The sequence below is a fragment of the Equus asinus genome, unplaced genomic scaffold, assembly GCF_041296235.1.
Source record: "Equus asinus isolate D_3611 breed Donkey unplaced genomic scaffold, EquAss-T2T_v2 contig_803, whole genome shotgun sequence".
Lineage (NCBI taxonomy): Eukaryota > Metazoa > Chordata > Mammalia > Perissodactyla > Equidae > Equus > Equus asinus.
Window position 1 is genome coordinate 1,540,285 of NW_027225520.1, and position 14,988 is coordinate 1,555,272.

A 14,988-nucleotide genomic window follows, 5' to 3' on the forward strand; every position below is an offset into this window, starting at 1 on the left:
GACACCTTTATGAATGTATGTCCTGCTTTTGGGCAAATAGTGAGAGGGCAGAGAGCTTTTCTTATATCTGCTTCTTCTCAATTGCCTTCAACTCAGAATAATCCTTATGCCCCAGTGGCATATTTGGGGTGACATATTGTGTACTCTAAACCACAATGACAAAAACCCACAATAACTAGTTAGTACATTTTTTCTTAGAATAGTGTGTGAAGAAGGGCTTTATGTGTTGAACAACTTTTTTTTTTTTTTTGAGGAAGATTAGCCCTGAGCTAACATCTGCTGCCAATCCCCTTTTTTGCTGAGGAAGGCTGGCCCTGAGCTAACATCCTTGCCCATCTTCCTCTACTTTATATGTGGGACGCCTACCACAGCATGGCTTGCCAAGTGGTGCCATGTCTGCACCCGGGATCCAAACTGCCAAACCCTAGCCGCCAAAGCGTAATGTGTGAACTTAACCATTGCACCACTGGGCCGGCCCCTTTGAGCAACTTTAATATAATTTTCTGCACAATGTGTTCACAAAGTTTTTTTAATTAAAGTTTCCTAAGTTCTGTATGATATGGGGGAAAATATTGGTTCTACTTACCTCTCTATTATTTCAAAGAAGCTGAGTAAGAAATAAAGATTCTTCTAAGAGCAATTTCAAAAATAATTTGTTTTCAGTTTGCTTTTAGAATAAACATTCAAGAAGGAATGAGTCCTTTACACTCATCATAGTAAGAAAAGATTCTTGATTTTAATTCTCAAATTAAGTTCCTGTATTCTATACATATCAAACCTACTAAAATCAGTGTACATTTGTTATTTTAAAATCAGGCTCGTAGGGCCAGCCCTGTGGGGTAATGGTTTAAGTTCGTGTGCTCTGCCTTAGTGGCCCAGGATTCGTGGGTTCAGATCCCAGGCACGGACATAGCGCTGCTCTTCAAGCCATGCTGTGGCGGTGTCCCACATAAAATAGAGGAAGACTGGCACAGATGTTAGCTCGGCGACAATCTTCCTCAAGTAAAAAGAGGAAGATTGGCAACGGATGTTAGGTCAGGGTCAACCTTCCTCACACACAAAAAAATCAGGCTATTAAATGGCTGTTTGAAAACTAGATCAGTCTACTCACCCAGCCTATGCATATCATACCAATTAGCTCTGAATCATGAATTTTATCTTTCATATTTTCTTAGGCCCTTTAGGTAAAGTTTTTTGAAGTAAATGTACAAAAAAGTGCACAAATCATAGTTTATGCCTATTTTGAAGTTTATCTCTAATAATGCATACCTTTCTTATAAGATAGGCCCATTTTATTAGACACTTTAAGTCACATATATTTAAGACTGTGGAGAGCAGGAAATATCTGTAAACTTTTCCTTCTGTGTAATCAGATGCTTTGTGTGATGATTGAAGTAAAGTCTTTGTATTTATGGATTTAGAGTTCTGACTGAAGATTTTTTTTTATGTGTGTCTAAGGTTCCACGGTTTTTAATGTCCTCAGAGGCATTTTGGAGGTAGTAATTGGTGTGGCAGCTGGGGCTCTTCTTGGATTTTTTATTCAGTACTTCCCAAGCAGTGACCAGGTAAAGGAAACCATCTGTGGGAAAGTCGTGCTCTAAAATGTCACGGGAAAACATTCTGGAACACTCCCTCAGAGCCATGTGAAGGACGTGATTTAGCAAATGACCCCCATTTTAAAACTGCTTGCTGCTCTGTCAGTGCTGTCTGTGAGGCTTAGGAAGACAGCTAAACCTTGAAGATGTTAATGCAGTCCTGGGATTTTCTTCTCCTATTTATATTCTGTACACTTCAGCTTGCACTGTAAAACAAATAACATGAATTCCAAACTAATAGGATATGCAAGTCTTATTTTTATTTTCATTTTTTTGAGGAAAGATTAGCCCTGAGCTAACATCTGCTGCCAATCCTCCTCTTTTTGCTGAGGAACACTGGCCCTGAGCTAACATCCGTACCCATCTTCCTCTACTTTATATGTGGGACGCCTGCCACAGCATGGCTGGACAAGCAGTGCATAGGTTGCACCTGGGATCCGAACTGGCCAACCATGGGCCGCCGAAGTGGAACGTGCAAGCTTAACCACTGCGCCACCCAGCCAGCCCCGCAAGTCTTATTTTTTTAATTAATTTATTTTTTATTTTTATTATTATTCATAATACTCAACTAAATCAAGATATAAAATGGTTCTTTGGGCCCACGGTTTTAGTGTCAAAATACCTTAGATTCTAATACTATCAAATAGATAGACCTTAACATTTCATTAAAATATAGTCTCTTTCTCACCGAGTAGATTGAAGTTCTTTACTGTACATAGTGATTCTTAATGAGAAACAAAGGCTTGTTTGTTTTCCTTTACCCTCTTTAGTCTCTTCTGATAGGTAAACATATAAAAACCTTTTCTTTTCTAAAAGAATTGGTGTTATTTTGAGATTTCAGAGCATTTTGAATGGAATTCAAATCTTAACTGAAGTAAAACTTTAATTAAGAAAATTAATGTTTGCATTATCAGAATGTATGTTGATTTGAATTTTTATTGTGCTGCAAAAAAACTCCAAGTAAAATAGTCTGTAAAAGATTTTATGAATGCATAAAAGAAAATTCAAGGATTTTCTAATTATGCAACAAAGTGCAAAGAAAAATGATGGCTTACATTTTGTTGCTTACTGTGTATAAAATGACAGGTGAGTTGAGTAAAGTCCCGCTGTGCTCATCAGGGCAGCGACTATCTACATGCAGCTCCAGCAGACACAGGACATTTCCAGAGACAGTACAGACATAGAAATTTCCAGCATAACTGATCGTTCTGTTGGGAAGCGCTGATCTAGTGCAATCCACACAATAACCCATGAAGAGAATACCTTTAATATGACCATTTCACTGCTGAGGCTCAGGGAGAGATGACTTAAACAAGGTCACGTAGCTAGAACGCCGTAGAGCTGGGTATGAACTCAGTTCATCCACTGCCAGGGCCTGTGCGCTTCCAGTCGAACCCTTCTAAGGACCTGCTGCCTTCTAAAGCAATCAAGAAGTTTAAAGGCTGAACAGGGACAAGTAACGAAAGAGAGGAGCACATTGCTTAGATTTTAAAAATCAACACCACAGACTCCTCTCAGTCTACAGCCACCTAGAGTTTCTTGGTATTCAAAGATTTAGAAAGAAGAACTGGAGAGCATCACATTAAAGAGTAAATAGAGAACCTAAAAATAATAGAGATATCATATCTTTAAGCTTCACAAAAACCCCATGATGTAACTGCTTTCAAGGAGGAGGAAACAAAGCTTGGAGAGGCTAAGTAATATGGCCACTGCATAGCCAATGGTGGGAAAGAGCTTGCATTTTAACCCTAATTTGTCCACTTCCAAAGCCCACACACTCTTTTCTGCTGCTCCGTTCAGCCCTGCGGACTTCTGCGTCAATGACTTCAGAGGAGGCTCACTGAGGTTCCTGAACGGGGAAGCTGCGTTTGTACACATGCTAACTCTACTTTTGTTAAGGAAAAGAAAGTAAATGTTATGTCATGCATTTATGTGCACAGATACAGACATTTTTATTTTCTACTAAGTCCTGAATATGGAAAAATCAATAATTAAAAATCAGTTCTATGAAATAATTGAGCTAACCCACGTTTTTTCTCCTCAAGGACAAACTTGTATGGAAGCGGGCGTGCCTTGTTTTGGGGCTGTCTGTGCTGTCGGTGTTCAGCAGTGTGTATCTTGGTTTCCCTGGGTCAGGAGGACTGTGTACGTTGCTCATGGCTTTCCTTGCAGGCATGGGATGGAGCAGTGAAAAGGTGAATTTCATTTTAAGTTCTTCTTCTCATGACTACTTTCTGATTAGATTAGTTTTTTTCCAGATACTTTCATAATATCAAGTTAATAAAATTAATCATAAGAGCTATTTTCTGTACATATACAAATGTATGCCCAAATGCACACATACACTTCCTTTTTTCCTGTTACATACCAATCTATAACTTGATGTTTTTACTTAAAATGTATCATGGTCATATTTCCATGATGCCTCCCTTATTCTTTGTAAGGGTTGCAGAGTATTGCATTGTATAGCTGTACTGTACTTTATTTAACCAGTTTCCTGCCTAAATTTAATTTAACAGACATTTAAATTGTTTCTAATTTTCTGCCAAGACAAAAAGTGCATCAATAAAATATCCTTGCATATACCACTAAGACACTATCAAGTCTAAGAAGCACCATTATTTTACATGCCACCAAGAGAGAAAAAGAATGCTGCCAATTAAACTATGACATCACTTCCTAATTTCAGAAATGAAAAAGTGTGTTTCTTAAAATCAACAAAATATAGCATATCTTTGAGTGTATCTATAGGATTAATTTCTAGAAATAGGATTTCTCTATGAAAGAGTATGCACATTGATACTTTTGATAGTATCAATTTGCCCTTTTTTTAACGTATGCTTTTTAAAAATTTTTTGGTGAGGAAGATTGGCCCTGAGCTAACAGCTATTGCCAATCTTCCTCTTTTTTTCCTCCCCAAAGCCCCAGTACGTAGTTGTATATCCTAGTTGTAGGTCATTCTAGTTCTTCTATGTGGGACGCCGCCACAACATGGCCTGACAAGCGGTGTGTAGTAGGTCTGTGCCCAGGATCCAAACTGGTGAACCCAGGCCGCCAAAGCAGAGTGCACGAACTTAACCACTCAGCCATGCAGCCAGCCCCTTGAGTTGCCCTCTTAAACAGCAGTACCAATTTATATTCCCACCAACAGTTTGTGAAAGGATCTGTTTTTCTGATCTGTGTACTTTCAATCTTTAGATATTTTGCTAATCTGACAGGTGAAAAATGTTTCTCATTATTGATCTGATTTGTATTTCTTTACAAGTGGAGCTAATCATCTTGTCATATATTTACTAGCCAGTTTATTCAAAAGCCTGTGCCCATTTTTTACGATTGTCTGTTTTTCTTACTGACTTTCAAGATCATTAAAATTATTCATTTCCTTTATGTGTATTATGGAAATTAGCTGGTTGCCATTTATTTAATTTCAAGGTACATTTTTATGGATTTGAACTTGAGAGGATCATATACTATTCTGCTTCATGAAGAAATTAGATGTGGGTGACCTAAACTAAATACACATATATCATTTGGGAAAACCAAAGACAACTGTTGAAAATAATTCAGCTTAAAATAATACTACATGAAAAATATATGTTGATTATCAGTCCTGAGGTTGGGTGTGCAGTGCCCTGCAGGTGAGCGGTCTCTGCAGAGGTCTGTAGAGGCAGGGCTTCACTGTGGGCACATGGCACTCCGTTGGAGGCTTTCACTCTCGGGAGGCAAGACATGTGCAGTTGGGCATCCCTTTGCTGTAGAGGAGGGTGGATTGGTGGGGCTGCCTGGAGCCTTGTGTAGATAAGGGACTGAGGCCCCAGGAAAGCAGGCCGCAGTGGATTGGGCTTTGCAGGCAAGGAGCAAGGCTCTGCAGAGCCCTGCTGCAGGCACTGCATGGGCCCAGGGCTGCTGCGTCCTCCTGGGGAGGCTTGGCTGTAAGGCTTATTTCAGGTCTACTTTTTTTTCCTTAGCAGCACCCGTATTATTAAATTCTCCTTTGTGATTTCACGTAACTTAACATCTGACAAGAGGAAAGCTAAAACATAAACTTCCCAGTATAAATTGGGTCCTCTTATCATCCCTCATCTCTTGTAAACATTTGCTCTTGTCAAAATTTGCTTTTCCGTGGCTTCACTTTCCTTGCAGGCCGAGGCAGGTGATCACACATTGCTGTTCAGTCTCGGGTCTGATCTCAGCTCCCTGGCTCCTCGCTGAGCGCTCACTGCTGAGTGCCTTCCATCCTGCCTGGGCTGCTGACCAGCGCACTGCTCTCGGAGCACTCTGGCCCCCTTGTCCGGGACAGAGCTCGCAGTCTTCACTCCGTGAAGGCATGCCACTGTGTGTGCACTGTGACCCTTGTCGAGCATCTGGGAGCTTGCCTGACATTAGCATTTTACAAACTGTCCCTTCACTTTTGAATGGTAACCTTTTTTAGCATTTAAAAAAATAAATTACCAAAGAGAATATTGTTTAGAATAAAGTTTATTTGATTTCTGAGTATGAAAGCGGTATATGCTTATTGTAGAACTTTGAAAAATTTTTTAAAAGTCAGATAAAAGGAAAGAAAAAATGATTTGTAATTTCTCCACCTAAAGCCAACAGCTCTGTAAACTATTTTGGTTTATTTCCTTTCATTTATTCAACAGGAAAATTCTCAAATATGCTTGTAGTAAGTTTCTTCAAATTGAATTTTATAGGTAAATGCTTTCTGTTGTCACTTGTTTAAAAGTCTTCAAAAATTACAACCAACTCATTATATTATACTGTCATGGGTGAAAAGAGGGAAGAGAATTAATCAATTTTTATTGCCACTCCGTATGGCCCTGTGCTAGCCAGTGAGGGGATATTCTCATTTATTCTCATCAAAAAAACCTTTGAAAAAATATTACCATTTACATTTTATAGAGACTGTAAGTCAGAAGGACTTAAATAACATGTCCAAGGTCACAAAATTAGAAAGTGGCACTGGGATTTAACTCAGGTTTATCGACTCCAAAGTGACCAGAATATACCATCATTGTGCAGGGCACGTTTTTATGTTTCGACATCTATTCGAATAACATATAGCAAGTGTATTAAAAACATTATACTTCCAAACTTTGCAATTTCAGATTGTTTGTAAATTAATAAATGATAGGATAAAAAATAAACAGTGAAAAGGAACCATATCATTTGGAATAGAACATAAAAGAGTAGTTTTAGCAACAGACGTCGAGGGGAAGACGGGTGCCCACCGCAAGTGGACGTGAGCCACTCGCGCAGAAGACAAGGGAGGGGGCCCGGCCAGTTCCGGTTACACGATTCTTCAGAAAACGAGGATGTGAGTCATGTAGAAAAGACCGTTATAAACCAAACAAATCATCTGTTTTTCTGCATTTGCCATAACTTTGCCTGAATTGCCAGCAGCCTGGCTGATTACATAGAAGATCAATGTAATCCCAAAACCCGGAGAGAGAACTGACAGCTTTTTTTTTCATATTTACCTCTGGTTAATCTCCTATGTATGTCTCTTTACACACACACACACACACACACACACACACGTGGATGCACCATAAGCTTTTTAAAACCAGTCTCTGCTATTTTAAATTATGCTGAAATCCAATATCGTTTCCTTAGGGCAGATTCTTAATGCTAAATTTTTTGGGTCAAATAACATGAACATTTTTAGGTTTTTGACACGTATTACCAAACTGGTTGCTTTCTAGAGTTGTATCCATTTACTTTTCCACCAGTAATATGTGAGGTACCTATATCATTACATCGTCATCAGCTTAGAATAATGTTTATCCAACTTTAGCACCACCTGGAAGTCTTGTTAAATTGGACTTGTGGACCCCACTCCCGAATTTCTGATTTAGTTAGACTACGGTGGGGCCTGAGAATGTGTACTTCTGATCAGTTACCAGGTGATGCTGATGCTGCTTCCCTGGGGACCACACTTTGTGAAACACTGCCTTAGAATATTATTGTTTTTAATTTTTATCCTTACTGATAGTCAAAAGTGGTATCTTTTTTTGTTTTATGCCTCCTTGCTTAACAATAAAATTGAATGCTTTTTCATATATTTAGCTATTTGTATTTTTTCTTTTTCTTTGATAGGTTTTTTGTCCATTATCTCCTAAAGTTGAATGTACTGATTATATATATGATATTAGCCCTTTGTGCCTTTTTTTATTGTTCATTTTTAACACACAAATATCTTATAGTTTCACGTGGTCCGATCTATCAATCTCTTATTATGACCTTTCCTCAGTTTATTTTTTCTTAAAGATTCCTTTCCTAGTGAAATCTTACCTATGTTATCTCATTTATTCTTTGCAATAACCTTGAGAGGTAGATACGAGACCCATTTTACAAATGAGGATACCAAGGCCTAGAGATAGTAGATAGAGTGCCTAAGGTCACCAAGCTAATAAGTGGCAGAGCCAGGATGAAAACACACTGTTTGAGTATATGAAAATGATTTCCTAAAGACAGGGTAAAAAAACCTTCATTGAATCACTTATATGGCAGACACTCTCCATATCTTTTCTAATTTAGTACTCAGGCAAGTCCCTACTTCTGGAGGCACCAAATCAATGAGTCCAGGTTTTGGACTGCTTTTCCTCCTTGTTCCATGGTGTAGCATAGGGTCTGAGCACTCAGACTTCCTGGATTAAGCTCAGCCCTACACCTGAGTAGCTGTATGCCCATGTACAAAGTATCTGACTTCTCAGTCTTCGATTTCCATATCTCTCAAGTGGGGAATGATAATAGCAACAACTTCGTAGAGTGGAGGATTAAGTGAAATAATCTATATAAGGCAAAGTGCTTAGTCAGAACACACTAATAATTTTTATGACTATCTCTGAGCAGCACAATGTAATAAAAAGAGCATAAAATTTAATCTATGGAAATTGGGATTCCAGTCCCAGAGATTCTACTGTCTAGATGTGTAATCCCAAGCAAGTCACTTACCTTCTCTAATACTCAGTTTCCTCAACTGTACACTGAGAAAAATAATAATAATCACTAAAGAATTATTGTGGCTATTATGTGGGAAAATGGAAATAAAACACTTGTAAACTCAGTGCTGTAGCTATATTGTTGTTGAATTATGCTTTGACAAGCTACAATATTTTATAAAATTTGGTTTGCGCCTGTAGTTTTCTGACATTATCTCATACTTTCCTGCTTGGTTTTCCTTGTAATCTTGCCATTATTGTATTCAAATGCACTCACTTTTTTAAGGCCTTTTTCATCTATATTTTTCATCTGTTTTCAAATGCAGTGCTTCTTCTGATGACTTTAACAGCTACAGGATGTTTTTCTTGATATATTTTCAATCTTCTGAATCTTGAAATCTTCTCTCTAAGAAGAGAAGTGTCAGCTTAAGTAGATATTTAACTCATGATGAAACTTCTGTTTCTCTTAACTTTCTCTTTTTGTCCATAATGGAAAGTGATTTCCATTGTTGAAGATTCTTACTAATGGTGCATACAGATAGGTAAAGTGGCCTTAACTTTCAGTGGACACCACAGTCTTCATTCCTCTGAACTCATGTCTTCTTTTGTACTTAGCCTATTTGATGACTCCTTTTTCTTTCTTTTTTTTTTCCTGAGGAAGATTCACCCTGAGCTAATATCCATTGCCAATCTTCTTTTTATTTTTGCTTGGGGAAGATTGTCACTGAGCTAACATCTGCACCAGTCTTCCTCTACTTTGTATGTGGGTCACCACCACAGCATGGCTGATGAATGGTGTAGGTCCACGCCTGGGATCTGAACCTGCAAACCTGGGCCACCAAAGTGGAGTGTGCCAAACTTAACTACCACACCACGGGGCCAGCCCCTCTATTTTCTTTATAAACAGATTCATTTTAGTTTTGAAGTTACAAAAAAACCCACAAGAAGGTACATTGTGGCTCCTCTCTCATCTTTAAGTTTTACAATATATAGGGCCATGTCTGATATTAAATTAGTCTACAGTATTACAATCAAAAACCAAATCGTGGGGCCAGCCCTGGTGGTCTAGTGATTAAGTTCAGCATGCTCCGCTTTGGTGGTCTGGGTTCAGTTCCCAGGCGCAGATGTACACCACTTGTCTATCAGTGGCCATGCTGTGACAGCAGCTCACATACAAAATAGAGGAAGACTGGCAACTGATGTTGGCTCAGGGCGAATCTTCCTCAGCGAGAAAAAAAAAAAAACCAAATTGTGGCCTTTGTCCAAGTTTAGAAATAAAAACAATTTGATAGAGAAAACTCAATATGCCTCTGCTTTCATTGGAGTTCTCAGTACATGAAATACTTTCGAGGACTTCTGTTAAGCCATTAGTCATGGCAACAGAAGGCTAAGTAACCTAAAATTAATGGAGTTGATTTTTGTTCTTTACAACTATGGATATCAGCTAAAGTCTGAACTTTAGCTATGATATACTCTAAAAACTAAATTAAAAAGTAAAATTTAAAGATATGTAGAAGGGTGGCATCTGGACCTTAGTTTGGCAGACGATTCACTGTCATTAAGTGATAAAGGATCTTGGACGTTATCTAATGTAAACCTCTCATTTTACAAATGAGGAAAATTAGGTGCTGAGAGGCGAGTGGCTTGCAGTTGGTGTGTGGCAGAATTTGAACCTCAGTCATGATCTGATTCCTTACGATGTGAAAACATAACTTTATAATGATATAGGAATAGAACTATATAAATAAATCAACCAACCCCTCATATACGGTGTCTTTAAACATTTATAAACTAAGAGGAAATAGAATCTTCACCTTAATAAACATACCAGAAATAACAAAAATTAAGAAAATAGGGAAACGAGGTAATCCTCCTTTGTCAAACTGCTGAGTACGTAAATGAAAGTATAGATCCTTAGATGTGTAAAAATGGTAAAAAAATGTTAAAATGTCGTTCAAAAACATAGATTCTTATTAGTTGATTGAAAAAATCTGTTAAATGTAAATTCTTAGACACTGTTAAGGGTACTGCTAAATTGCCCTACAAAAAAAGCATTATCAATTTGCTCTCCTACCAATTGCTGAGTTTCCTTACAGTCTTATAAATACTAGACATTATTAAAACTTTTTAGTGTTTTTTTCCAATATGATGGCTCCCCCCCCAAAAAAAATATATGGTATATCATTTTAATTTGTGTTTCTCTGATTACTGAGTTTTAGTATCTCATGTTTTTTGGCCCTTGTCTTTCTTCTGGTACAAATTACTTGTGCGTATGCCTTGCCCATTTTTCGATTAGGTTCTATGTCTGTTTCTTATTGATTGGATATTGCTCCTTATTCTGTTACACATAGTACAGATATTTTCCCCTGGTTTGTCACCTATCCTTTTTTATGGTTTCTTTTGCCACAAAATATTTTCGTTTTATTCTAGTCAATTATGTCAATCTTTTCCAAGGGTTTTTGTATTGTGTGTTATAAAGTTAGTACTTATATCAATTAGGGTCTTAGAAGGAATGAGAAACCATATAGTAACTGGAATAGGGAAAGCTTATTATTAACCATACTAGGGATTGTCTTGTAAGATGTAAAGAGGCCCCTAAAGAATATAGGAATAGCAGCTATAAACCCCTAGGGCTGAGATGCAGCATCCGCTTCCACCTCCCCACCCCACCCCACCTACTTCGGCACCCAGGGCTGAGAATCCAAGCCTTGTTAGAGCCTTGGTTCACTGGATGGCAGAGAAGTCACCATGGTACCCTGCCTGCAGAAGTTGCTGGAAATCTACCCTCTAAAGGTGTATGGGGTGGTATGTTGCCCAGGGCAGTTGGCTATGAAATCACCCGAGGAGGAGGCTGGGGGCAGCTGCTGACCGCTGAGTGCTGCTGGCCGCCATACACCCTAGGAGCCTGGCTCTGGAGAAGCCACCCGGGCCGCAGGACCCGGTGCGGAAGCATCCTGCTAGGAGGAGCCACCGAACCAGACGAGCGCCTTCCTCTTGGAGTAGCTCTTGGGCGCCCTCTAGTGGCAAAATTTAATATGGTCCAGCTAGCAAAGGGGAAAGACTTAAAAGGGTCCAGCTCCATCTTCTTTTTTTTTTTTTTTTTGAGATTTTATTTTTCCCAAGCCCCCCGGTACATAGTTGTGTGTTTTTAGTTGTGGGTCCTTCCAGTTGTGGCATGCGGGATGCCACCCCAGCATGGCTTGTTGAGCAGCGCCACGTCCACATCCAGAAATCGAACCGGCGAAACCCGCGGCCGCCAAAGCAGAGCGCGCGAACTTAACTACTCGGCCACTGGGCCAGCCCCTGGCTCCATCTTCTGCAGAGCAACAATTGAAAGGAGGATTTGGAGCCTAGGGGCAGTAAGTTAATAACTGGCACAGCACTTCACTATACCGGAATTTTATTTTTGTGCATGATTTGAGATAGTCATAAACAGTATTCTTTTATAATAAAATAAAATTGGAAACAACTTAAAGGTCTATTAATAAAGAAATGGTTGAATAAACTATGGTACTTCCATATCATACATTATTATGCAGCAATAAGGTGCATTTCTAGATATATGTATAAATATTACAAGATCTTTTAATCATATTGTTGAGTGAAAATTAACTATAAAGTAATACTAAGTATTATGGACACACACATCATGTATTCAGAAGTCGAAGTCCTCCTGAGATGACTTGATGAGATTCTTTATAGTTAACATCCTTTTGCAAACCAACACCAACGCACCTTATGTAATACCTTAACTGTTAGAAGTATCTTTATGCAATTTTTTGCTGTATTCTAGCTACCTTCTTATTTATAGATGCCACATAGATAAAGCCTATCTCAGGTCAAATTGACTCAGATTTCAAATTAGTAAAATTCTTAGATCTTCTAACTTCACATAATAAAAATCCCTGTATGTGTATGTGTGTTTCTTTTAGGCAGAGGTTGAAAAGATTATTGCAGTGGCCTGGGATATCTTCCAGCCCCTTCTCTTTGGACTGATTGGAGCAGAGGTATCTATTGCATCTCTCAGACCAGAAACTGTGGGTGAGAATTTCAAAGTAGTGTTTTTGCTAAAATCAACTTTTTATATTCAGTTGTAGTATCTGTAGTAGGTTTATATTTGGTGGTTCCCATTGTCACAATTATATAAAAAGTTAATACTGATCTTTTAAGCAGTTGGTTAGAAGAGAATGTTTGTCAATCTAAGACAGTAAATTTTATGCCTTAAATATTGTTGCTTGTAAAGAAAAGTGTCGCTCTTAACTACTATCAAGAAAATGCAGGCCTTAAAATTTTTTTCCAACGATAAGAATGTTCATCTAGGCTTGTCCTGATCAAGGGCCAGAATTTTAAAGATAATTAGGCAGTTCTATAATATGTATCCATGGGATAGAAATGTTTGTTCATTCATTCTTTTATTCATTCATACATTCAAAAGCCATCATATTAAAACTGTTGACTTTTAGTACCATACTCAAAAATTAATTTGTACACGTATACAGATGGTCCCCGACTGACGATGGTTTGACTTAGGATTTTTTGACTTTACCATGGTATGAAAGTGATATGCAGTCATTAGAAACCATACTTCGAATTTTGAATTTTGATCTTTTCCCCGGCTAGCGATATGCCATATGATCCTTTCTCGAGATGCTGGGCAGCCGCCAGTGAGCTGCAGCTCTAGTCACCACAGGATCATGAGGGCAAACGACCCATACACTTCTACCCTTTCTGTTTCTCAGTTTCAGTAAGTATTCAAGAAATTACATAAGATAGTGAACATTTTATTATCAAATAGGCTTTGTATTAGATGATTGCCTAACTGTAGGCTAATGTAAGTGTTCCTAGTACATTTAAGGTAGGCTAGGCTAAGGTATGATATTTGGTAGGTTTGGTGTATTAAATGCATTTTTTTCTTTTTCTTTCTTTCTTTCTTTCTTTTGGTGAGGAAGATTGGCCCTGAGCTAACATCTGTTGCCAATCTTCCTCTTTTTGCTTGAGGAAGATTGTCGCTGAGCTAACACCTGTGCCAGTCTTCTTCTAATTTGTATGTGGGATACCGCCACAGCATGACTTGAGAGCGGTGCTAGGTCCACACCTGGGATCCAAGCCTGGGAACCCTGGGCTGCTGAAGCGGCAGGTGCGAACTTAACCACTATGCCACCAGGCCAGCCCAAAGTGTATTTTTGACTTACAATATTTTGACTTAAAGTTGACTTTCAACTTATGATTGGTTTATCAGGATGTAACCCCATCGTACATCAAGAAAGACCTGTACTCATTATTTCCTTCTTTTCTTGCATCACAGTATTATTCCGTCCATACTAGGGATCCCATCCCTGCCACCTCCTTCTAGATCTCACACAGAGTCTCCCCTTTTTCTGACACATCTTCAGATATCCTTGTCACAGCTTTCTCTTCTGCAGAATTGAAACAGATTTTAATCTCTCCTATCTTAAAATAGTATCTTTCTATTCTGACGCATGTGACAACATAGATGAACCTGAGGACATTACACTGGGTAAGATAAGCCAGTTACAGAAAGACAAATCCCGCATGATCCCACTCCTGTGAGGCATCCAGAGGAGTCAAATTCATAAGGACAGAAAGGAGAGCGGTGGCTGCCAGGGTTTAGGCGGGGAAATGGGGACTTGCTGTTTAATGGGTGTAGAGTTTCAGCTTTGCAAGATGAAAATGTTCTGGAGATTGGTTGCACAAAAATGTGAGTGTTTAACTTAATGCTGCTGAACTGTACACTTAAAAATTGTTAAGATGGTAAATTTTACGTGTATTTTACCACAGTCAAAATTTGAATAAATATATATATATATATATATCCCTTCTTCATTTCACTTCCCCCCTCACCTACCACTCTCTCTCTCTCTTCCTCTTTTCAAACTTTTCTAAAGAGGTAACTGTGTCCCCCTTTTCCATTTCAACTCTCATGCCCTCCCTCAGAACATTTCAGCCCAGCTTCTGCCCCATTCCACAACCAGCCCCGCCCTCACCACGGTCGTATTGCTGGATACACGAAATACGTGTTAGTCTTGACTTGACTTGATCTCTCAGCAGCATTGGACGCTATTGACCTCTTTACAACACTTTTTACGTTGAATTTTTACATTTTCCAGTGCCCTCTGAGTCTTCCTTTACACTATATATGGCTTAAGTGCTGCTCTTCCTCCAAGTTCTTTCAAAAGATTTCTACACTTCACGCTGGGTATCATTTCTCTGAGCTCAGCTACACTCAGTGGCTTCGATTATAAACTGTGTAATTGCAAAATCTTTATCTCGAATTCAACATAGCCAGTTGCTGCTTGGACATCACCACTTGTAAATCCCACAAAACTTGAGGCTCAGTGTGTCCAAGGCTTCCTCATCATCCTCCCCAGACTGCTCCCTCCTGGGAATGGGATCGTCCCTTTTGTATCTTGTACTTAAGGCAACAAATA

At 38.8% G+C, this 14,988-nt stretch overlaps 1 protein-coding gene across 1 annotated transcript in view; it reads left to right on the top strand.

The window, feature by feature from the left end:
- The window catches only part of LOC139044367 (sodium/hydrogen exchanger 9B2-like), a 54,605-nt gene that overhangs the window by 35,117 nt on the left and 4,500 nt on the right, over window positions 1-14,988 (top strand). Inside the window, exons 6-8 of the mRNA XM_070503831.1 lie at window positions 1,459-1,565; window positions 3,641-3,790; window positions 12,472-12,580. Coding sequence (XP_070359932.1) covers window positions 1,459-1,565; window positions 3,641-3,790; window positions 12,472-12,580 — 366 coding nt within the window. The remainder of the gene's footprint in view (window positions 1-1,458; window positions 1,566-3,640; window positions 3,791-12,471; window positions 12,581-14,988) is intronic.